This window comes from Bombina bombina, chromosome 1 (assembly GCF_027579735.1).
Source record: "Bombina bombina isolate aBomBom1 chromosome 1, aBomBom1.pri, whole genome shotgun sequence".
Lineage (NCBI taxonomy): Eukaryota > Metazoa > Chordata > Amphibia > Anura > Bombinatoridae > Bombina > Bombina bombina.
The window spans coordinates 199,869,754-199,891,835 of record NC_069499.1 but is presented as its reverse complement, the minus strand read 5'-3'; the positions used below and the strand labels follow the sequence as shown (position 1 = coordinate 199,891,835).

Genomic DNA, 22,082 nt, shown 5'->3' with positions numbered 1-22,082 from the left:
GATGGGTACACTGTAGTCATAAAGGGATGGACATGGTCAGCAACAGGTAGGCCGTGGCGTTTAAACAATATTCAATTTGTACTAATGGGCCCAAAGTGTGCCAAGAAAATATCCCCCATAACATTACACCACCACCAGCCTGAACCGTTGATACAAGGCAGGATGGGTCCATGCTTTTATGTTTTTTACGCCAAATTCTAACCCTACCATCTGAATGTAGCAGCTGAAATCAAGGCTCATCAGACCAGGCAACGTTTTTCCAATCTTCTATTGTCCAATGTTGGTGAGCCTGTGCGGATTGTAGCCTCAATTTCCCGTTCTTAGCTGACAGGAGTGGCACCCAGTGTGGTCTCCTGCTGCTGTAGCCTATATGCTTCAAGGATCGACGTATTATGCATTCAGAGATAGTATTCTGCATACCTTGGTTATAACAAGTGGTTATTTGAGTTACTGATGCCTTTCAATCATCTTGAACCAGTCTGCCCATTCTCCTCTGACATCAACAAGGTATTTTCGTCTACACAACTGCAATTCACTGGATATTTTCTCTTTTTCAGACCATTCTTTGTAAACCCTAGAGATGCTTTTGCGGGAAAATCCCAGTAGATCAGCAGTTTTTTAAATATTCAGACCAGCCCGTCTGGCACCAACAACAATGCCACGTTCAGAGTCACTTAAATGCCCTTTCTTCCCCATTCTGATGCTCGGTTTGAACTTCAGCAAGTCGTCTTCACCACGTCTAGATGCCTAAATGCATTGAGTTGCTGCCATGTGATTGGCTAATTAGCAATTTATGTTACCAAGCAATTGAACAGGTGTACCTAATAAAGTGGCCGGTGTGTGTGTATACACACATAATTATATATATAGGTATAGATATATATTATACCAAAAAAAACATCATATATACAGTATATATATATATATATATATATATATATATATATATATATATATATATATATATATATATATATATATATATATATATATAAATATGTATTTATGAATACATAGAACATATTCTGCTATGTGAAGAACATTCGAATGTGAAATATTCATATTTTCATGTCATGTTAGTACACTTGAGAAAATGCGCTCAAGTTTACCCACTGTTAGGTTTTTTTTCCACTTTTTTGCTCCATTGACTTTTATGGGGAAATACATGAACGAGCATGGGATATTTTAATTTTTTGCGTGCATCGGGTTAGTGCTCATGCATAAACTGTTTACTTTCATCTTGTAATACAAACGCTACCTGACTCATGCAAAAAGCTTACTTCTAGTGGAGTTTGCGCGCGAGTGGGAGTGTTAAATACCGCCCGACTTATAATCTGGCCAAAAAATGTTTAATTATGTATAGTTCAAAAAAATTAAATGCACTTTCATTATTTAATTTGCCTGCTCTTCTTGTAATTTAACTCTGAAATCTGTAGAGTTTCTAGATCAGAATGCAGAACCCTGACCATCCTACATCTTACCTGGTGACTGGCTTATTTGTGCAGATGCTCATTTATCTTTGTCCCTAATTGAGCCCAGCAAAGGGAGTAAGATGAAAAATATTCTTGTGTACTGCGATTATAATGTTTTATTTATTCTAAAAAAATGTAAGCTTATTTTATTTATACATACAGTTTAACAGTATAAAAGTAAATCAATTGAGATACATGAATACCTGTAGATTGTAAGCTCTTTGGATCAGGGCCCTCCTATTTATATTTGTTTTGTTTACTCTGTTTTAAGTATTTGTATTTCTTTTTAACATGAATCAGTGCCATTTTGTACCCCTTCTTCTGTACCCAATTACCATTAAAACCTGCAACTACAATTGCACCTCAGATGTGGCAGATTAAAAACACGCTAGACAATACCGACCAGGGGGATTGACACGCTGTGCTCTTGCGTTCTTGGTTACGAAGGAGCAGCGGGGTGGCATTGCATGAGTTACCATATATGTAGCTATAATGCTCCTTGCAACCCAAGGTGGACAGGTTGCCTGCATGGATACCTTGTCTGTCCCATAACAGATAATATATTTGTCCCATAGAAACAACAATCAGTTATCATGCATACAAAGACAACCTACCCTTAAAATCCAGAGTGGTGTGCTTGATGTTCTTGACATTCATTGCAAGACAGATAGGGAGTGGGTTCTGCCCGTCTGACAGTGCTTTCTTCTGGTCAGACAGCTTTGTCTCATTGACCTGTGTAAAAAAACAACATAACTATGATACCAGAGTAATGAGAAGAGCAATTAAATATACTGGAAAGCTATAGTTATTAATTTTTCCTGCTTCTCCTGTAATTAAATCTGAAAAACTTCTTGACATTTTTAGGACTTCATGTTACTCTTGTCATTTTAGCAATGTTGGATTCTATATCTGCACATTTAAAGGGACATGAAACTCAAATGGTTTCTTTCATTAGTCAGATAGAGCACACTATTTAAAAAAAAAAATCTAATTGGCTTCTATTATCAAATTTGCTTCATTCTCTTGTTATTCTTTGTTGAAGAGACATCTATATAGGTAGCATGCACAAAGCTGGAGCAGTACATGACAGGAAATAGTGCTGCCATCTAGTGCTTTTGCTAATGTATAGCAATGTTGCACATGTTATATTATAATCTCAAAGTATTCACTGTCTCTTTAAAGGCTTCTTCAAAAAGGGCAGGAGGTCTGATTTTAGTGTAACAGAATGGACAGCTATATGTAGAGAAATTACTGTTAAGCTGTAAGTGTGTTAGAGCTTCATGGGACATGGTACACACTATTAAAGTGATCTCCTATAGCCTCTGAATTCCTTAGTGAAACAGTAAGCGGGAGTAAAGGAAAGAAGAGAGAGACGGACCATTCAAATGAGCCAATAATCCTTGTTATAAATAGACAAACATTTTTTTAAAAGGATTGAGCTTGAATGGAAGTGTATAATGCGGGGAGGCCTAGTAATAAAGCCCTACTTCTACCCAAACATTCATTAGAACAAAATGTAGAGAATAAATGGGTCACCAATCTCTTCATAAAAATTGTGACATTAATGAAAGCCACATTGCATGCAAGCTGATTTGTGTCAGGCATATGGCACACATAATGACAGAACAACTTCTAGTATAGTCTAGCAAGTGACACACACCACATAGATAGAATTATTGAGAACTCCCTGGAAAATATTTATTTCACAAAGTGTACATAGCTTAAAGACAGAACAGATTTTATATTTAAAGCACGCCAAAGCAATTACCTACTCACATCATCATGGAACATTGATTCAATTACTAGACCCCAGATATCTGTAAAAGATGTTCTATAACCTTGTTCTGCCCTCTTATTCATTTCTTCTCGATAGAAGCGGAGTTTGTCAATTGTAAAGGCACAGCTTTTGCTTTTGGTTACATTTCTGCGAGCGTCTTCTATTGGCTCAGTCAAGTCCTTCTGTGACCAGTCAGAATCCTCATACAATTTAGAAATTGCCCTATGGAAGAAGATACAAAATATGACCCATTTAAAATTCTACATATAATGAAGGTTTATTTATGCAAAATATTAGGACAATCCATCTTACCAAGTGGAGCCAGAGGCTCCTGTGATGTAAGACACACAGTCCAACAGGTTTAGTTTCTTCAGTCCAGACAAGGTGCCGTAGAGGGAAGTCATTGCTCTTGTACCCCCGCCTGTTGTCGTGACGGCAATTGTAGGTATCTAGTAAAGAATGTATTATTACATTGCATCAGGATCTGACCACCAAGAATATTTCCTTAGTAAATCATTTTAAAGCTGTATTATTTTGAAGATCATTAGCATTTGTGTTTAGCTTATTAAGGAAACGGCAATCACTTTATAATAATATGTTTATAATTGCATCAGTTTCATTAACCCTTATTTATACCGTACAATACAATTATAATATTCATGATGCTTACTTAAAAATGACAAACTCACTGATCATCTGTATGCACTTCTGTACACATACGGTACATAGGTATTTATAAATGCCATAGACAATATTATGTTAAACACTGCCTGGTTGAGGCTTAAATTGTTAACAATGTTAAATATAATGGGGTCAATCACAATTATTTAGAAAAACGTATCAAATTATTTATGTACAAAACTCACCATAAACTTCTGTTGCTAATAATTACATACGTTTTTCTACAGGACTGAGATCAATCTCACTGTTTGAGACTATTACATATTTGGCAGTTAGAGCCAATTACCTAATCCATCAGTTCCAACAGAAACATTTCAGTGCGAGAACAGCAAAACTTTATGTACTGCTAGAAATCTCCTCCAGCAGTGCATTAGAAGAAACCTTTTGGGTTATAATTAAACAAAGTCATTACCTATTATCTCTTGAAATGTTTATTTCATTTGATTTGTCATTAGTGTGTTAGAGAGATAGAAAAAAAATAATTATAAACCAAATCATAAGTGGAGTTTTATTTTAAGTTTTCCTCCTTTGTTTTATTGGAAATGAGCTGAGCGCACAAGAGGTCATGCGCAATGTTGCTCTGAAAGGCCCGTCTGGTATTCCGGATGTGTGAATCGCAGGCCTGTCAGAGTGAGCAGTGGGGGTTTGTTTGGTAATGGGTTGCCGGCCGGCTGTTGAGAAACACGGATCATAATACTTTTTTTTACATTAATGGAGTTCTCATACAAGAAAAATGTATCAGTTAAAATTCTTCTAATATTAAAAATCAATTAATTTTAGGCACAACAGAAGTGTTGAACTTTGGCCATTTTTTTTTATAACTGAGGGGGATACACTTACTTCATGATCCTGCAAGTCTCTATCAAGTTTTAGAACCTTCTTTAACGCTGCAGCAGCCACTTGTTTCCTCTTAGTAAGGAAAATTTTCTCTTCTTCACAGAGATCGAACCCCAGGCGAACATCTAGATTATGTGTGCTAAAGAGAGACAAAACATTTACCTGTATTAAAATATAAAAAGAACAATGTGTATTGGCAGGTTGTTTTAAAAAGGTCAAATTAAAGTTGTCATTCAATGGATAGCAAAAGCAACACATATCACACGTCCTCATGTAAAGTATAATTTCTTTTATTTGTACAGAGATGTCAATATACACAATACCTTAGGGGTTTTGACACTACAACATAAAAAGTATACTGCAGTATAAATAGGATACCAGGTAGTTCTTTAACTGTGATTCCTATCAATGTCATCATAGAGAAACATCTATTTGACTCCAGCCTGCAGCTACATTTACTAATCCCTCTGCTAAGACTTACTAGATGGTCACTTTATATAAGCAGTTGACACATTTATATGAAATATAATAAGACTATTAAAAGGACATTGTACACTAGATATTTCTTTGCATAAATGTGTTGTAGATGATCCATTTGTATAGCCCATCTGGGAGTGTTTTTTAAATAATAAATAGTTTTTAACTAGAATTACTTGATTCAGAAAAAGAAAAACTCAAACCCAATTGTGCAAAAATATTTTTTTTAACCTTTTTCAAAAGTGGATGTGATAGTTTTCTTGATTAAAAAGGCATGAGGAACATGTAAGCAGCTTTTGCGCACTAGATACTAGAGATGTTTGCCTAGCCATAGACACAAATAACATAATTTATATAAGAACTTACCTGATAAATTATTTTCTTTCATATTGGCAAGAGTCCATGAGCTTGTGATGTATGGGATATACAATCCTACCAGGAGGGGCAAAGTTTCCCAAACCTCAAAATGCCTATAAATACACCCCTCACCACACCCACAATTCAGTTTTAATGAATAGCCAAGTAGTGGGGTGATAAAGAAAGGAATAGAAAGCATCAACAAAGGAATTTGGAAATAATTGTGCTTTATACAAAAAAGTCATAACCACTATAAAAAGGGTGGGCCTCATGGACTCTTGCCAATATGAAAGAAATTAATTTATCAGGTAAGTTCTTACATATATTATGTTTTCGTTCATGTAATTGGCAAGAGTCCATGAGCTAGTGACGTATGGGATATCAATACCCAAGATGTGGAACTCCACGCAAGAGTCACTAGAGAGGGAGGGATAAAAATAAACAACAGTCAAATGCTGAAAAAATAATCCACAACCCAAAATATAAGTTATTCTCATGAAGAAAAGAAAAACTTAAAACATCAGCAGAAGAATCAAACTGAAACAGCTGCCTGAAGAACTTTTCTACTAAAAACTGCTTCAGAAGAAGCAAATACATCAAAACAGTAGAATTTAGTAAATGTATGCAAAGAGGACCAAGTCGCTGCTTTGCAAATCTGATCAACTGAAGCTTCATTCTTAAAAGCCCACAAAGTGGAAACTGATCTAGTAGAATAAGCTATAATTCTCTGAGGCGGGGCTCGACCCGACTCAAAATAAGCTTGATGAATCAAAAGCTTTAATCAAGAGGCCAAGGAAATAGCCTTCTGACCTTTCCTAGGACCAGAAAATATAACAAATAGACTAGAAGTCTTCCTGAAATCTTTAGTAGCTTCAACATATTTCAAAGCTCTCACCACATCTAAAGAATGTAGGGATCTTTCCAAAGGATTTTTAGGATTAGGACACAAGGAAGGGACAACAATTTCTCTGCTAATGTTGTTAGAATTCACAACCTTAGGTAAAAATTCAAATGAAGTCTGCAAAACCACCTTATCCTGATGAAAAATCAGAAAAGGAGATTCACAAGAAAGAGCAGATAGCTCAGAAACTCTTCTAACAGAAGAGATAGCCAAAAGAAACAACACTTTCCAAGAAAGTAGTTTAATATCCAAAGAATGCATAGGCTCAAAAGAAGGAGCCTGTAACGCCTTCAAAACCAAATTAAGACTCCAAGGAGGAGAAATTGATTTAATGACCAGCTTAATACGAACTAAAGACTGTACAAAACAGTGAATATCAGGAAATTTAGCAATCTTTCTGTCAAATAAAACAGAAAGAGCAGAGATTTGTCCCTGTCAGGGTGCCAGGAATCAGACTGAGACGAGAAGTGCAAAAATAATCACACCTTTATTAATAGCAAAAAATAATAAAAAGTCCACAAGTCAAATAACAAGCAAGGAGTCAAAACCAGAGCTGGTAGTCAGACGAGCCGAGTCAGGAGCCAAAGCGAATAGTCAGACGAGCCGGAATCAGGAACATGGAAAACAGCAGAGTCAGGAACAAGCCAGGGATCAGGAACCAGGAAAGACATCAGGCAGCCAGGTAAAACACAGGAGCTCTCAAAAACAGGTCTGAGACAACGCAAGGGCAAAGCATACTGAACAGAGGCCCTTTAAATAATAAGTGATGACATAACAATTCTTAGACCGCATCCTGTCTCACATGGATGATGCACAACAGTCTGGCCATAAAAGGAAGTGCAGGCAATGAGCAGCATCCCCCACAATGCACCAAGACAGGAAGAGAGGTGAGTAAAATGGCTGCCAGCAGCACATGGCAAACACAACAGGGAAAAAACCCTGACAGTCCCTTCAAGGAACTTGCAGACAAACCCCTATCCAAACCATCCTGGAGAAATTGTAAAATTCTAGGAATTCTAAAAGAATGCCAAGAGAATTTATGAGAACGCCATGAAATGTAAGTCTTCCAAACTCGATAATAAATCTTCCTAGAGACAGATTTACGAGCTTGTAACATTGTATTAATTACTGAGTCAGAGAAACCTCTATGACTTAGTACTAAGCGTTCAATTTCCATACCTTCAAATTTAATGATTTGAGATCCTGATGGAAAAACGGACCTTGAGACAGTAGGTCCGGCCTTAACAGAAGTGGCCAAGGTTGGCAACTGGACATCCGAACAAGATCCGCATACCAAAACCTGTGTGGCCATGCTGGAGCCACCAGCAACACAAACGATTGTTCCATGATGATTTTGGATATCACTCTTGGAAGAAGAACTAGAGGCAGGAAAATGTAAGCAGGATGATAACACCAAGGAAGTGTCAGCGCATCCACTGCTTCCGCCTGAACATCCCTGGACCTGGACAGGTGTCTGGGAAGTTTCTTGTTTAGATGAGAGGCCATGAGATCAATCTCTGGAAGACCCCACATCTGAACAATCTGAGAAAACACATCCGGATGGAGAGACCACTCCCCTGGATGTAAAGTCTGACGGCTGAGATAATCTACCTCCCAATTGTCTACACCTGGGATATGAACTGCAGAAATTAGACAGGAGCTGCATTCCGCCCAAACAAGTATCCGAGATACTTCTCTCATAGCTTGGGGACTGTGAGTCCCACCCTGATGATTGACATATGCCACCTTTTTTCTCTCTTCAACAGAGGCCAAAACGGAAGAGTTCTAAAATATTGCTTGGTAATCTCGCCTCTTGAGATTTCCAAACCCCTTGTGCTGTTAGAGATCCCCAGACAGCTCCCCAACCTGAAAGACTTGCATCTGTTGTGATCACAGGTTGGCCGAACAAAAGAGGCCACTTGAACTAAACGCTGGTGATTTAACCACCACGTCAGAGGGTGTCGAACATTGGGATTTAAGGATATTAATTGTCATATCTTTGTATAATCCAGGCACCATTGATTCAGCATGCAAAGCTGGAGAGGTCTCATGTGAAAACGAGCAAAAGGAATGGCGTCTGATGCTGCAGTCATGAGGCCTAAAACATCCATGCACATAGCCACTGAAGGGAATGACTGAGACTGAAGGTGCCGACATGCTGCAACCAATTTCAAACGTCTCTTGTCTGTTAGAGACAAAGTCATGGACACTGAATCTATCTGGAAACCTAAAAAGGCGACCCTTGTCTGAGGAATCAAAAAACTTTCTGGTAAATTGATCCTTCAACCATGTGTTTGAAGAAACAACACTAGTTGATTCATGTCAGATTCTGCAGAACGTAAAGACTGAGCTAGTACCAAGATATCGTCCAAATAAGGAAACACCGCAATACCCTGTTCTCTGATTACAGAGAGTATGGCACCCAGAACCTTTGAAAAGATTCTTGGAGCTGTTGCTAGGCCAAATGGAAGAGCAACAAATTGGTAATGCTTGTCTAGAAAAGAGAATCTCAGGAATTGATAATGCTCTGGATGAATCAGAATATGAAGGTAAGCATCCTGCAAGTCTATTGTAGACATATAATGTCCTTGCTGAACAAAAGGCAGAATAGTCCTTATCTTGAAAGTTGGTACTCTTACATAACGATTCAAAATTTTCAGATCCAGAACTGGTCTGAAAGAATTTTCTTTCTTTGGGACAATGAATAGATTTGAATAAACCCCAGACCTTGTTCCTGAAAAGGAACCGGCATGATTACCCCTGAAACCTCCAGATCTGAAACACACTTCAGGAAAGCCTGAGCTTTTACTGGATTCACTGGGATGCGTGAGAGAAAAAATCTTCTCACAGGAGCTCTTACTCTGAATCCTATTCGGTACCCCTGAGAGACAATGTTCTGAATCCATTGATTTTGGACAGAATTTGCCCAAACATCCTTGAAAAACCTTAATCTGTCCCCTACCAGCTGAGCTGGAATGAGGGCCGCACCTTTATTCCAATTTGAGGAAGGCTTCCTTTTGACGAAAGGAACAAAAATGATTAGAAATCTTAGATTTACCCTTAGGTTTTTTTATCCTGAGGCAAAAAAACGCCCTTCCCCAGTAACAGTTGAAATAATAGAATCCAAATGAGAACCAAATAAATTATTACCTTGGAAAGAAAGAGATAAAAATCTAGACTTAGATGTGATATCAGCATTCCAAGATTTAAGCCACAAAGCTCTTCTAGCTAAAATAGCTAAAGACATGGATCTAACATCAATTTTGATAATATCAAAAATAGCATCACAAATAAAATGATTAGCATGTTGTAGTAAACGAACAATGCTTTATAAGTCAGAATCCAATTCTTGTTGCGCTAAATTCTCCAACCAAAAAGTTGAAGCAGCTGCAACATCAGCCAAAGAAATTGCAGGCCTAAGAAGATGACCTGAATATAAATAGGCTTTCCTTAGATAAGATTCAAGCTTCCTATCTAAAGGATATTTAAAGGAATAGTACTTCCTTTAAATATCCTTTAGATATGAAGCTTGAATCTTATCTAAGAATCTTATCCATAGAAATAGTGATTTGTTTAACAAGAGTTGAAATAGCCTCATCAACTTTGGGGAAATGCAGACAAAGCCTTCTGAATAGAAACAGTAACAAATTCTTTAAAATTCATATGTATATCATGTACATTAGAAGTTGAAGGAACTGCAACCGGCAATGTACTATTACTGATGGACACACTATCTGCATGTAAAAGTTTATCATGACAACTAATACAAATGACATTAGGAGATATAGGGGCCTATCTATCAAGCTCCGAATGGGGCTTGATGCCCGTGTTTCTGGCGAGCCTGCAGGCTCGCCAGAAACAGCAGTTATGAAGCAGCGGTCACAAAGACCGCTGCTCCATAACCTGTCTGCCTGATCTGAGCAGGCGGACAGACATCGCCGGAAATCAACCCGATCGAGTACGATCGGGTTGTTTGACAACCCCCTGCTGGCGGTCCATTGGCCGCGAGTCTGCAGGGGGCGGCGTTGCACCAGCAGCTCTTGTGAGCTGCTGGTGCAATGCTGAATATGGAGAGCGTATTGCTCTCCGTATTCAGCGAGGTCTGGTGGACCTGATCCGCACTGTCGGATCAGGTCCGCCAGACTTTCTTAAATAGAGGCCATAATCTCCACAATTTTACAACAAATGCACTTAGCTTTGGTAGAACCGATGTCAGGTAGCAAAGTTCCAACAGAATCAGGATCAGATTGAGACATCTTGCAAAATGTAAAAGAAAAAACAACATATAAAGCAAAATTATCAATTTCCTTATATAACAGTTTCAGGAATAGGAAAAAATGCAAATAGCATAGCCCTCTGACATAGAAAAAGGCAAGAGGCAAAAGCAATGGGGCAATAAATAATGAAAAAAATTTGGCGCCAAGTATGATGCACAACATAACTGAATTTTTTTTTACGCCAACCATGTCCGGAAGTGACACACTCATATCACTAACGACGCAACCCTGTGTGAAACCTCTGTGTCAATTACGACTCCGGAAATGACGAACTTGCGTCAACGGACGTGCCTTTCGTGCCAAAAAATTCTTGCGCCAAGAATGACGCAATAAAGTGTAGCATTTTGCGCACCCGCGAGCCTAAGTCAGCCCGCAATTTGAAACAAAGTAGTCAATTGAAAAAAAGACTAAACCCCAGGTAAGAAAAATATTTCTTAATATTAACTTTTCCCAAATATGAAACTGACAATCTGCAAAAGGAAATACATGAACCTGACTCATGGCAAATATATGTACAATACATATATTTAGAACTTTATATAAATGCATAAATTGCCAAACCATAGCTGAGGTGTCTTAAGAAATAAAAACATACTTACCAAAAGACACCTATCACATATAGCATATAGCCAAACCAGTACTGAAACAGTTATCAGTAGAGTTAATGGTATATGAGAGTATATCGTCGATCTGAAAAGGGAGGTAGGAGATTAATCTCTACGACCGATAACAGAGAACCTATGAAATAGACCCCCGTTAAGAAAATCATTGCATTCAATAGGTGATATTCTCCACGTCCCTCTGACATTCGCTGTACTCTAAGAGGAATCGGGCTTCAAAATGATGAGAAGCGCATGTCAACGTAGAAATCTTAGCACAAACTTACTTCACCACCTCTATAGGAGGCAAAGTTTGTAAAACTGAATTGTGGGTGTGGTGAGGGGTGTATTTATAGGCATTTTGAGGTTTGGTAAACTTTGCCCCTCCTGATAGGATTGTATATCCCATACGTCACTAGCTCATTGACTCTTGCCAATTACATGAAAGAAAATATAGAATGACAGACAAAATGCTTATATATGTATGCATGTAAAAAACATATAAAATTGATATTCAATATAAAGATTAAATTCTTTACCATTCGTTTGCTTTCACTTTCAACTCCAATGGCTTAACCTGAAAACAAGAGAGATGGTTTGAAGAGAAATTAATGCCTTATAAACACACATTTCATGTTTGCATATTAGACAGATCCCAAGAGCGTTCAGCCCTAAATATAAATATATATATATATATATATATATATATATATATATATATATATATATACAGTATATGAATGTTCTACTGCCATTTACTGGTTTGGAGGACAGCATGGGAAGAAACACCACTGGTTAATTTGTCATCTGAGTCAAGTTTGCACATACTATCAAAACAAGGCAATAACTTATCAGCAGGAAAATATCATCAGATTTATGCTATAGGAGAAAATACCAACTTCTCTCTGAGAGAGAGAGAGAGAGAGAGAGAGAGAGAGAGAGAGAGAGAGAGAGAGAGAGAGAGAGAGAGAGAGAGAGAGAGAGAGAAGATACCCCTGTTAAATCTACTACCACCTCCTTTTGGGGTTAGTTCATGTGTATCCAAGCAAAGAAGTGAGAAGGGGTTTTAACCCCAAAACAACACTGACACATAAGCGCCAAGCCTGGAATAACCTCATATGATTCTACTTTTAGTGTGAAGAGATAGATTCTTTATAAAAGGGACACTGAACCCAATTTTTTTCTTTCGTGATTCAGATAGAGCATGCAATTTTAAGGAACTTTCTAATTTACTCCTGTTATCAAATTTTCTTCATTATCTTGGTATCTTTATTTGAAAAACAAGAATGTAAGTTTAGATGCCGATCCATTTTTGGTGAACAACCTGGGTTGTTCTTGCTGATTGGTGGATAAATTCACCCACCAACAAACAAGTGCTGTCCAGGGTCTGAAACAAAAATTGGCTGGCTCCTTAGCTTAGATTTCTTCTTTTTCAAATAAAGATAGCAAGAGAATGAAGAAAAATTGATAATATTAGTAAATTTGAAAGTTGCTTAAAATTGCATGCGCTATCTGAACCGCGAAAGAAAAAATTTGGGGTCAGTGTCCCTTTAAGTATAAATCTGGTTTTCTTTCAAATTATTGTAGGACCATTTTGGTGGGTCTATGCCAAAGTTGCACCATTTAAAGGTAAATGTGGAGGGGGACTCTGAAAAAGGTCTGAGGAAGCTTAAACTGTAAGAAGTTTCTACTAAATGCTGCCTGGGCTGATGTAAAAACAATAAATTGTTAGAATTTGCTGAACAAGAACGACTATATGGGTGTCTTGCTCAGCGATAACAGTGAAACTTCATGATCACAGAAGAAAAAATCGACCTTTGAAATAAATGAAGAGGAAGTTTTAAAAACCAGTGTATCCTGCTGTAAAATGAGATGGAGATGCAAAAAAAGCACCCAGGTCAGAAGCATATCTAGCCAGCAGCAGAATAATCTTACAAAATAATATCATTACAGATTCTGTGTAAAGAATAAAAAACAATTATACTGAAGAACCCGCAGTCAAGGCCCATAAATAAATAGAACATTTAAAGACTGGACAAACGGTTTGCATGTCCTGAAACATACATAAACTACATGATAAATGCAAATCTTCTGAATGAAAGGGAAAAAAAGAAACTTCAATTTGATGGATATCCATACCATTTTGGGGACTTTCCAAAATCACTTCCAAAGGTATCCAAAACTGTGTAATATACCTTAGCAGCTTTACAAGTTTTCAGATAAATAGAAGTTCTTTGGGAAATATTTACCATTTAATTAAGCAGGATGTTATTGCAACCTTTATTTTTTTTTGTGGGGGGTATTGGCAAAAGCAATGGCCCAGGAGACAGTTTGGAATCTGAGGTAGAATCCAGTAAAACTGTCCCACATGAAGAATGAGAGGCAAATATCAAGTTCTTATGGACCAGAAAGGAGTCCAAATAATCACCCCCTCTTTACCCCTCAATTTAGATCAAAACTGCTATGGGAAAAATCTAAACTAGTCTAAACCTCCAAAGCAATTTACAACAATTCTGTTGTTCAGTTGCAGTTTCTGTTGCAATATCTGATAATCTCTCAGTTTTCTCTTTTTTCCATCTGTTTCCAGAATTTCCTATCTGGAAAAAAAACCCCATTTCCTACGATGAATCAATTAATGGATCATGAAATCTACATGAAAATTGAAAAGAATTTAAGTTGCAGGAAAAAAGATTGTTTTCTGCAGCATCTTGCACTTCAAGTTTCATGCAAGCACCACCTGGTGGTTGATATATGCAGCCACTGTTACATTGTCCAACTCAATACAAACATGACACTGATATAAAAAGGGTGCCCAGATGTACAGAGTTGTTGGCATTACTCTGAGAGATAAACTATTTATGAGAAGGGTGATACCTGAGGGTTCCCTAAGCCTTCAACAGGTCCCAAACCTCACCCTTACCAAAAGTACACAAATTTGTTGAGATGACAATCCTTTTGGCTATAATAAACTCCTTCACTTTCTCTACTTGAGCCATAACAGCTGATGAAAGAATACAATTCTATGAGACATGATTCTGTAATAAGTATTTTATTTTTACAGGAATCTTGACTAGCTCTACAGTCTCAGGCAAAGCCATGCAATAGTGTACATCCAGTGAGACTACTATAAATCCCAGTACAGGCATGCACTCCTTTGTACATGTGCTAGAGAGCTCTGATTGCTAATAAAGTTTTGGAAACCTTGGAAGAAATATTCTCATTAAATCTGTGTCCACAATAATTCTCATAAAATTATTTTGGTTTCAAAGCACTGGACAGCTTTTGTCTGCAGACAAGCCACCAACTCTGCTAATGAGGCTTTAACAAGGATATCGTCCAGATAAGGGATCACAGATAGAGCCTGTGACTTAACCTTTACCCTATGAACCTTTAGAACCTTAATAAAAATCCTTGGAGTGATCAACTGAAGGATATTGTGATGTCATATCTTTGGGAAAATAATTTATCCCTGACATTTTTACATTGCCACTTCTTAAAGCAAACTTTTTAAAACCATTCATGTAAGAAATGCCTTTTACCCAGATAGATCTTCGTAGTTTAGACAAAGCGTTTGGCCTAGTCTAAAGACAGTCCTAAATAACTTTTGAAAAGCATATAAAATAATATAATAAAATTGAAAAATATTAGTAACTAGTCTCTTACTCTTTTCTTCTGCCTGGAAAATTGCTGATTTTGGACAGACAGAATGCATAGCAGAGAATTTGGGTGAGTATTCTACCATGCAATTAATTCCCTGTAGACTGTATGTATGTATTTTGGTGTTTGCTTCTTGGAAGCTTATTTTAATACTTTTTGTCTGTGCAATATTCCCAGATAGGTAACCTGTGTGCTGTAATATTACATTGCAAACACTCATTCAACCCTGCAGTCTTCTCTCATGCAACTAATTGCACAAGTCCAGGGCTGTTATCTCTGATGAATGATTCTAGTATGTTTTAGATCTGCACTGCAACCACTAAGGCTGCAGACAGGTTACGATGCAGCCTGCACTACAATATCTCCTAAATGGGAGAACAATACATTTAGAGATATTATCAGCAGTCCAGGAATTTAACAATACAGACCTACCACCATGTGTAGCATCTAAGAAAGATAATTTTAACAAAACCAACAAAAGAGAACAAATTACTGTCTTAATCTAAGTAATTAAATGTTAAATGTTGTCTGAAACATATTCACTCTGACATTTGTATAATCTCTGGCAATGATTCTAAAATACTCAAATTTGTCTCCAACCTGAAAGAAAGTAATCTTTGAGAACTTGCCAAAATAATTAACTTAATTGTCACTGACTCTATTAGTAAGATCTCCAAGCTTTCAGAAGAAGAAATCTCTACTAATATACTATTGTACCACATATCATTTCATCATTTCATTTGAAGGAATACAAATTTTGCAAAAGATAAAATTGGACCAACCAGTGCTTTTACCAATAGGTTAATTATTTTGAGGGACTTTAATAAAAACACAATTTATGCTTACCAAATGTATTTATTTCATGGTGGTGAGAGTCCGCAATCCATTACTACTGGGTATAACTCTTCCTTACCCCTAGGAGGAAACAAATATTCCCAAACCCCAATAGTTCTATAAAACCCCTCCCACTTTACATGTACCTCAGCCGAATGTATAGTCAAACAAAATAAGGTAAAAAAAAGGAATCAGGGCCATAAAAGGGAGCAGGGAAAAAGATGTATTAAAAAAAAAAAATAACCCTTAACAAACATAGGGTGGGGTCTTGTGGACTCTAACCACCATGAAATAAATCATGAAATAAATTAATTTACTAGGTAACCATAAATGATGGTTTCTTTCATACAGGTGGTGAGAGCCCACAATCCATTACTCCTTGGAACTAATACCCAAGGTGTGGAGTCCACGAGTAATAACATAAAGGGAGGGATGTAAAAAAACATATTTCTTCACTGAGAAATTAAATCCACAACCCCACAAAACCCAACAATAAAGTATATAAACCCAAAATATATACTTTTTCTTTTTTAACTTAATGCATTTAAAAAATAAATCAATTGGGCAAGAAAAAAATAAGCTGAGACAACTGCCTGAAGGACCTATCTACCAAAGTCTGCCTCGGAAGAAGTAAAAACATAAACATAATAGAATTTAGTAAAAGTATGCAAAGAAGACCAAGTAGCTGCCTTGCAAATTTGGTCAACTGAAGTCTTATTCTTGAAAGCCCAAGAAGTGGCAACTGACCTAGTAGAATGAGCAGTAATCCGTTACTGTGGAGGCTAACCTGCCTCCAAGTAAGTGAATCAATAGTTTCAACTAAGGGGTCAAAGAAACAGCAGAAACTCTCTGTCATTTTCTATCACCAGAAAAGTGAACAAACAAACTAGAAGTCTGTCTAAAATCTTTAGTAGCAACACCAATAATATTGTAATGCTCTAACAACATCCAAAATATGCAAAGATCTTTCAGAACATTCTTAGGATCAGGATACAAAGAAAAGACAACAATTTATCTGCTAAAGTTTGAATAAACAACTTTAGGCAACAAGTCAAAAGATGTCCATAAAACAGCCTTATCCTGATGAAGATAAAGAGGATCACAATAAAGAGCAACAAACTTTGAAACTCTTCTTGCATAAGAGATATCCAAAATAAATACATTTTCCATGAAAGCAGTTCAATATCCACATTATGCATGGGCTCAAAAGAAGGAGCATGCAAGACCCTTAACACCAGGTTAATATTCCATGGAGGAGAAATTGGCTTGATTGCAGTCTTAATACCAAATCCGGCAAGGTCAAGCTGGGGCAATAAGGATTATTCAAGATTTCTCTAGACTTATCTTGGAGATCACTCTGGGAAGAAGTACCATAGGAGGAAACAGATAAGCAAGCTGAAATGACCAAGGCGCTACAAGAGCATCCCCTGAAAGACTTGTCAGTAGGGATTGCAGTCCAAGTAGGATGAGCAAAATAAGTTCCTTGAATAATGAACTGATGATCCAGCCACCAAGTCAGTGACTGACTTATGCTGGGATCCAGAAAAATATTTTGAAAAAAAAAATACACAGCTGAAGAGGTCTCATGGGAAAATGAACAAATGGGAGTGCATCTGAAGCTGCAATCATGAGACCCAGAACTTCCATACAAAGAGCAACCAAGGCAAAACAGAGAGACTGAAGGTTCAGACAAGCTGACACCAATTTTAATGTTCTCTGCTCTATTAGAGAAAGACTCATGGAGACTGAAACTATTTGAAATTTTAAAAAAGTAATGTTTCAAGAAATAAATAACTCTTCAGAAAATTGATCCTCCAACCATGCTGTTAAAGAAACAGTTGTTGGTGCGAGATTCTGCTACAGGAAAAGATGGAGCTTGAACTAAGATATTGTCCAGGAAGGGAAACACTGCAATACCCTGAACTCTGATCACAGACAATCAATAGGGCACCCAGAACCTTTGTGAATATTATTGGAGCTGTAGCCAGACCAAATAGTAGAGCAACAAATTGAAAAAGCTTGTCTAGAAAGGTAAACCTCACAAACTGGTAATGTTTCCTGGGAATTACAACATGAATATGAGCATCCTTTAAATCTATTGTGGTCATAAACTGACAATGCTGAACAAAAGGCAGAATAGTCCTAATAGTTTCCATTTTGAAAGAAGGAATTCTTACAAACTTGTTCAGAGCTTTCAGATCCAGGACTGGTCTGAAAGTACCTTAATTTTTTGGAACAATAAAGAGATTTGAATAGAGAACCCATCCCCTGTTCCTGCAAATGAACTGCTACAATCACTCCCACAGTTTACAGATCTGAAACTGACTGGAAAAAAAGCTTGAGCTTTTAAGGGATTTCTTGGAACATTGGACAGAAAAACCTTCCTTCTGGAGGCCTTATTCTGAAATCTATCTGATAACCCTGGGAAACTATAATCAGAACCCAATGATCTGGAATGAACTGAAACCAAGTCTCCTGATAAAGGCATAACCTTCCCCCTACCCAAACCACTGGATCGGGGGCTGTACTGTCATACAGATTTGGTAGTAGTAGTAAGTGTCTTAGCCTGCTTTGACTTGTTCCAGTTAGCACTAGGCCTCCAGACTGGGCCAGAGATGCCTTGCTTCTGAGCAGAGGAGACAACCTTGTGTTCCTTATTCTGATGAAAGGAATGAAAATTATTGGAATCTTTAGATTTCTCCTTAAACTTATTGTCTTGAGGAAGAAAAACCCATTTACCTGCAGTAAAAGTAAATGTTATAGAATTTAAATCAGAACCAAACAGTTTATTTCCCTGAAAAGAACTGGGCAATAGTGAGGATTTTGACACCATGTCAGCAGACCAGGATACAAGCCATAAGGTTTGCTTAGCAAGGACTGCCAAATGCATACTTTTGATATAGATCTTCATAATATAAAACATAGTGTCACAAATAAAGGAATTGCCATTTTTGAGTAAATCGAAAAGATTCTCACAAGCAGAGTCATCAGAACGCTGTTCAGAATAACTAGATAAACAGATAGATGAAGCAGCAGCCACATCAGCAATATAAATTGCCAGCCCAAGCAAATACCATGCTTGTGAAAAGGCCCTTCTATGAAAAGACTCTAATTTTTTATCCAAAGGGTCTTTAAAAGAAGTACTATCTTCCAAAGAGAAAATAATACACTTAGCCAGAGTGGAAATAGCCCCTTTAACTGAAGTTACAGTTTCCACAAATCAACATTAGCAGCAGGTAAACAATATAACTTTTTAAACCTTGCAGAAGGATTAAATTACCTGGCTTAGACCATTCCCTAGAAATCTTGCCATAGACAGCATCAGGGATAGGAAAAACATCAGGGAGCTTAATAACAGTCTTAAAAACTAAATTTAAATGATTACAAGACTTATCCTCTGAAACCTTAGAATCTTAAACCCCTAAAGTAAGCAAAATCTCTTTCAAAGGAGAAAGAATATTTTAAATTTAAACAAAAAAGAGGAAGAATCAGGTCCAAAATCAGAGGAAGACTCCTCATCACCAGAGGAAACTTCCCCTTCTGAAGACATAAAAGTATCCCTGACTTCAGGAGACATAGCATAAGCAGAAGGTAAAACCTTAACTGACATTTTATGCTTACTTGAAGGCGGCAGAGCAGCCAGCACCTCAGAAACTGCTGCTTTGACACCAGGTGATATGTCAGTAGCCTTCTCCAGAAATGAAGAGACAGAAGGAGCAGCAATACTCATAGAAGCAGCATTAGGTTGGTTTGAATGCATTAACATTTTTAAACATGAGTCACATAAATAAGCTGGAGGAGAGACCTCAGCATCTTTACAATAAACACACTTAATTGTAGTAGGAAGGTGTTCAGGGGACTCTGCTTCTAAACACTATAAATCTCTTAAAAAGCTCTTGAGAACTGACAACTTACCCCCTCCTAAAGTAGCTTTTAAAAACCCTACAGGTGCAATGCATACTAAGCCAAAATGCAAAATATAGCAGGAGACATATAAACTTCCCATCTGAAAAATAAATTACGCATAGCAATATGAAATAATGTGCACAAAACAACTGACTGTGATAAGGGAATTTGGTGCAACAAAACCCGATGAGCGCAAGACCAAGGACATATGTGTGCTAACCCAACATGCGTAATCCTGCCAAAGGCGTGAAAAAGTATAACGTCAGAACTAAAAAGATGCGTGCAATCCAAGCGGGTGTAAAAGGTGCGCTATCCTGCCGAGCGTAGAACAGAAGGCCGACCCGCAAAAATCAAACTAAGTGTGAAATGACGATAATAAGGCTAAAGAGTCTCTAAAAGTAAAAAAATATATACTTACCAATAGACACTCATCCACCAGCAAACAACCAGTAGATAGCCAAAGCAGTACTGAAACATATCAGCAGAGGTTATGGAATAGGAGTATATTGTAGATCGATAGAAGGAGGCAAAAGACAAGTCTCTGCAACCAATTATGGAGGGTCTGTGACAGATTTACCATGAGGGGAAAAAGGTGAAACAAACCATACCCTATATATGTCCCTCTGACAAGCACTGTACTCTGAGGGGAAACCAGGCTTCAATATAGACTGAGAACCCTTCTCACTGAAGAATCAAATGCACATCATTCTTCGACCACCTCAAAGTAAAGACTGAGGTACATGTGAGGTGGGAGGGGGTTTAAAGAGCTCTTGGGGTTTGGGAATCTTTGCTTAATCCTAGTGGCAAGGAAGAGTAATTATCAGGAGTAAAAGATCGTGGACTCTTACCACCTGTATGAAAGAAAACGCCATTGCATTTATATATTTTACCTAAAGGTTTTTAGGGAAGGAAGGCCTTTTTCTGGGTAATTTCAACTATTAATAAAAAGGCTATTGGGTGATAGTGTGGGTTCTACTTGCAGCTCTTATGACACATTTGACCAATAAGCTATTTAATTTCTGTCTGTAAAAAGTTAGCCAGGTTAGAACTAAGCTATTTTATAACGGCTAGATTTAGAGTTTTGTCGGTAAGGACCCGCGTAGCTAACGCCGGCTTTTTTCTGGCTGCACCATAAAAATAACTCTGGTATTGAGAGTCCACATAAAGGCTGCGTTAGGCTCCAAAAAAGGAGCGTAGAGCATATTTAACGCAGCTTCAACTCTCGATACCAGAGTTGCTTACGGACACGGCCAGCCTCAAAAACGTGCTCGTGCACGATTCCCCCATAGGAAACAATGGGGCTGTTTGAGCTGAAATAAAACCTAACACCTGCAAAAAAGCCGCGTTCAGCTCCTAACGCAGCCCCATTGTTTGCTATGGGGAAACACTTCCTACGTCTGCACCTAACACCTTAACATGTACCCCGAGTCTAAACACCCCTAGCCTTACACTTATTAACCCCTAATCTGCCGCCCCACTATCGCTGACCCCTGCATATTATTTTTAACCCCTAATCTGCCGCTCTGTAAACCGCCGCTACTTACATTATCCTTATGTACCCCTAATCTGCTGCCCCTAACACCGCTGACCCCTATATTATATTTATTAACCCCTAATCTGCCCCCCACAACGTCGCCTCCACCTGCCTACACTTATTAACCCCTAATCTGCCGAGCGGACCGCACCGCTATCATAATAAAGTTATTAACCCCTAATCCGCCTCACTAACCCTATAATAAATAGTATTAACCCCTAATCTGCCCTCCCTAACATCACCGACACCTAAATTCAATTATTAACCCCTAATCTGCCGACCGGAGCTCACCGCTATTCTAATAAATGTATTAACCCCTAAAGCTAAGTCTAACCCTAACACTAACACCCCCCTAACTTAAATATAATTTAAATCTAACGAAATTAATTAACTCTTATTAAATAAATTATTCCTATTTAAAGCTAAATACTTACCTGTAAAATAAATCCTAATATAGCTACACTATAAATTATAATTATATTATAGCTATTTTAGGATTAATATTTATTTTACAGGTAACTTTGTATTTATTTTAACCAGGTACAATAGCTATTAAATAGTTAAGAACTATTTAATAGCTAAAATAGTTAAAATAATTACAAAATTACCTGTAAAATAAATCCTAACCTAAGTTACAATTAAACCTAACACTACACTATCATTAAATTAATTAAATAAAATACCTACAATTACCTACAATTAAACCTAACACTACAGTATCAATACATTAATTAAATACAATACCTACAAATAACTACAATGAAATAAACTAA

At 37.4% G+C, this 22,082-nt stretch overlaps 1 protein-coding gene across 1 annotated transcript in view; it reads right to left on the bottom strand.

Moving 5' to 3' along the window:
- The window catches only part of LOC128645070 (cytosolic phospholipase A2 delta-like), an 89,851-nt gene that overhangs the window by 18,378 nt on the left and 49,391 nt on the right, over positions 1 to 22,082 (bottom strand). Inside the window, exons 10-14 of the mRNA XM_053697827.1 lie at positions 11,918 to 11,955; positions 4,771 to 4,906; positions 3,562 to 3,698; positions 3,249 to 3,471; positions 2,087 to 2,204 (exon numbers count right to left, since the gene is read on the bottom strand). Coding sequence (XP_053553802.1) covers positions 2,087 to 2,204; positions 3,249 to 3,471; positions 3,562 to 3,698; positions 4,771 to 4,906; positions 11,918 to 11,955 — 652 coding nt within the window. The remainder of the gene's footprint in view (positions 1 to 2,086; positions 2,205 to 3,248; positions 3,472 to 3,561; positions 3,699 to 4,770; positions 4,907 to 11,917; positions 11,956 to 22,082) is intronic.